The 2,786-nt window shown below is 39.4% G+C and overlaps 1 protein-coding gene across 1 annotated transcript in view; it reads left to right on the forward strand.

Moving 5' to 3' along the window:
* Positions 1-1,569: 1,569 nt before the first annotated feature.
* Positions 1,570-2,786, forward strand: part of LOC106935712 (trimethylguanosine synthase-like) — a 34,000-nt gene continuing 32,783 nt past the window's right edge. Inside the window, exon 1 of the mRNA XM_015016333.1 lies at positions 1,570-1,710. Coding sequence (XP_014871819.1) covers positions 1,654-1,710 — 57 coding nt within the window. The 5' untranslated portion in view covers positions 1,570-1,653. The remainder of the gene's footprint in view (positions 1,711-2,786) is intronic.

Consider the following 2,786-nt stretch of genomic DNA (forward strand, 5'->3'; position numbering starts at 1 on the left):
GAACTCGAAAAATCTGTTCCCAAATGCAGTTTGTATAACGATCGCTCTTTGTAAATAATCACTGTAAAGTGTGCGATCCAAAAAACAACATACATGAAAAACACAACAAAATTGAATGTGCATAACGTGCCCCTTATCTGGGCAACAAACGGAGTGCAATAAAATGCAACCTGCAGTTACTAAACATATGTGTCGATGTCAGGTGTTGTGTTCTGTGTTTTCTGTGTAGTTATTCTGTGTTTAGTCCTGTCCCTGTCCTGCCTTCCCTGTTTGCTTCCCAGGTGTGTCTCATTCCCTGATTACCCTCCCTGTGTATTTAAGTCCACCTGTTGTCTTTGTCTCTTGTTGGGTCCTCGTCGTGTGTTCCGTCGTCATGTCGGTTCCTTGTGTTCCTGAGTTTGCTTTTGGGTTTATCATTAAAACATCATTTATTCATCTTCAACCTTGGGTCTGCCCTGTGTTTATCCTAACCATCAACCGCAAATCATGACAGAAGGACCCAACCAGAAAATAGAGGATAAACGCAAAAGGTATGATCTTTTCAGACGGTGGAACCCTTGGCGGTGGTTCGGAGCAGTCCCCTTGGAGGAGTTCTTAGTTGGACTTTGCTTCAACACAAGGCTGTTGTGGGGTTCGGGGTTGGTGACCCCATTTCCTACGGCCATCACTGCCACCCTGAGCCGCCCTTCAGCCGCCGCCTGTCCCCGCGCCGAGGCAATGCGCCTTTCAGCTGCCGCCTGTCCCTGCACCCAGGCAACGTGCCCTTCAGGCGCAGATAGTAGACTTTCTCCTGGGCTATTTTCCTCTTTTTCCCTTTACTATCCATGGGTAAACACCCATCGGTTTGTTTACAACAGCCACCTGCCTTGCACTCCACCCACCTGAAAGAAACGGGTGTCAGAGGTTATGATGCAAATATTCGTTGACAGAAATGTTGCAATTTTTTATTTATTATAGCATTGGAAAACGTTAAGAATGACTGTCATATATGTCCTCCTACAGAAACCATATGAAAACAAAAAATATATTTCCCACCCCATCTTTTTCCATTTTCAAACATTTTTGAAAAAGCTCCAGAGAGCCACTAGGGCAGGGCTAAAGAGCCGCATGCGGGTCTAGAGCCGCAGGTTGTCGATCCCCCGCACTAGAAGTTACTCAGTCTTAGGATTCTTTGAGAACACCAACCTCATTCTTAATCTTCCGTGGTTTGGATTGCATTTGTCAAATTTGCAACTTTATCTTTGACTCTGATAATATTAAAACAAAGAGCACACATAATTGTTGGAAAATTGTTGCAAAATTCTCACTGCTATGGGTCACAGAGCATTCAGCCACACTACTCCTTGTCTCTGGAATACATTACCATCCCAACTTAGAAATATTGATTCACTTCTTCAGTTCAAATCACAACTGAAAATAAACTGCTTTTACTGACTGACTGATGACTTCTGCTGTTTCTATTGAGTTGATTTCATTATTTTACTGTTGTATCTATTAATTGATTTAATGTAGTTTTTGCTGTTTCCTTCAGTGTCAACAAAGGTGGCTATAAGTAAAATGTATTAAATTAATAATTAAAATGCATATTTTCTTACATTGACAGAATCAGAAGATGCGGAAGAGGAAGAAATCTTGGATGAAGAGTCTGAGCTGATGGCTAAGATGGGTTTGCCTGTAGCATTTGCCAGCTCTTCTGAACAGAAGGTTCAGGTCAGTGGTACTTGATGAACTTTCTTGTGCATTATGCAGGGTTTCCCCCTGAAAACTAGCTAAGCCCGGTGGTCGGGGCGCCAAGGCCTTCAGGGGCTCCCATGAATATTAACATTTTAATATAGACCCCAGATACAGAAATGTAGTGCTGTTAAATTTGATTGAATGTTTTCAGCATAGATAAATTAAAATATTTTAAATTAAGATTTTAAGGAACTGGCAAGTTTACTTTGTAAAAGTTCAAAGAACAATCATCATAGTTAGTTTTGTTACCGTAGTAACAATTTGCTGTGTTTAATCTTTGAATTTTAGCTGTTTGTTCATAAATACATCTTAGTAAACTACAATTATCACTGATTGCTTTTTATGTTGGTCAATTAAACTAGGCCCCTCTCCCAGATTTCACTAAATCCATGTTGAAATGCTGTCAAGCCTAGTTCACACTACACAGTTTTTTGCCCCAATTTTCCCTCTATAACAGTGTTTCTGAACCTTCTTTGGGCCAGTGCCCCCCATCCATTATCCAGGTCCTTCACCGCCCCCCCATCAGTGAAGATATAGGATAAGAACAAAAGCTAGTTCTTAATCAAATCCTAATAAGTCAGACTGAAAGTGGAGTCATCAGCCTCATGACATTAACATCAACATGAAAAAATATTGAAGAAATAAATATATAAAATCTAATCAAAAACATAAATAAGTGATACATTCCTTATTGTTATAGCCTGTAAAATATATTTCTTCTTAGTACTATGGTCTCAACAAACCCATGGCACTTCAACAATATTATTTTACCTTTTATCAGAAAACGGTGTCTGATTGTTCTTGCCATACAGTCCTCTGTATTCATTTTTGCTCAAAATGTCTTTCCATACCAGTTTATTCCTCTGTATTTACTTTCGTTTTTTAGTTTACTCTTTCATTTTGTTCTTCATTTATTTCAATTTAGTTTTCTTTGATTAGTTTTATCCTCTCTTGGTTTATTGTTATGTACTCTTTAGTATTTTTCCTGTTGCTAGTTTTATTTTTATCGTTTGTATTGGCGCTCACCACCAGTACTCACCACCTGCTGCACC

This window comes from Poecilia latipinna, unplaced genomic scaffold (assembly GCF_001443285.1).
Source record: "Poecilia latipinna isolate Pla-1442-1.1 unplaced genomic scaffold, P_latipinna-1.0 Scaffold2006, whole genome shotgun sequence".
Taxonomy (NCBI): domain Eukaryota; kingdom Metazoa; phylum Chordata; class Actinopteri; order Cyprinodontiformes; family Poeciliidae; genus Poecilia; species Poecilia latipinna.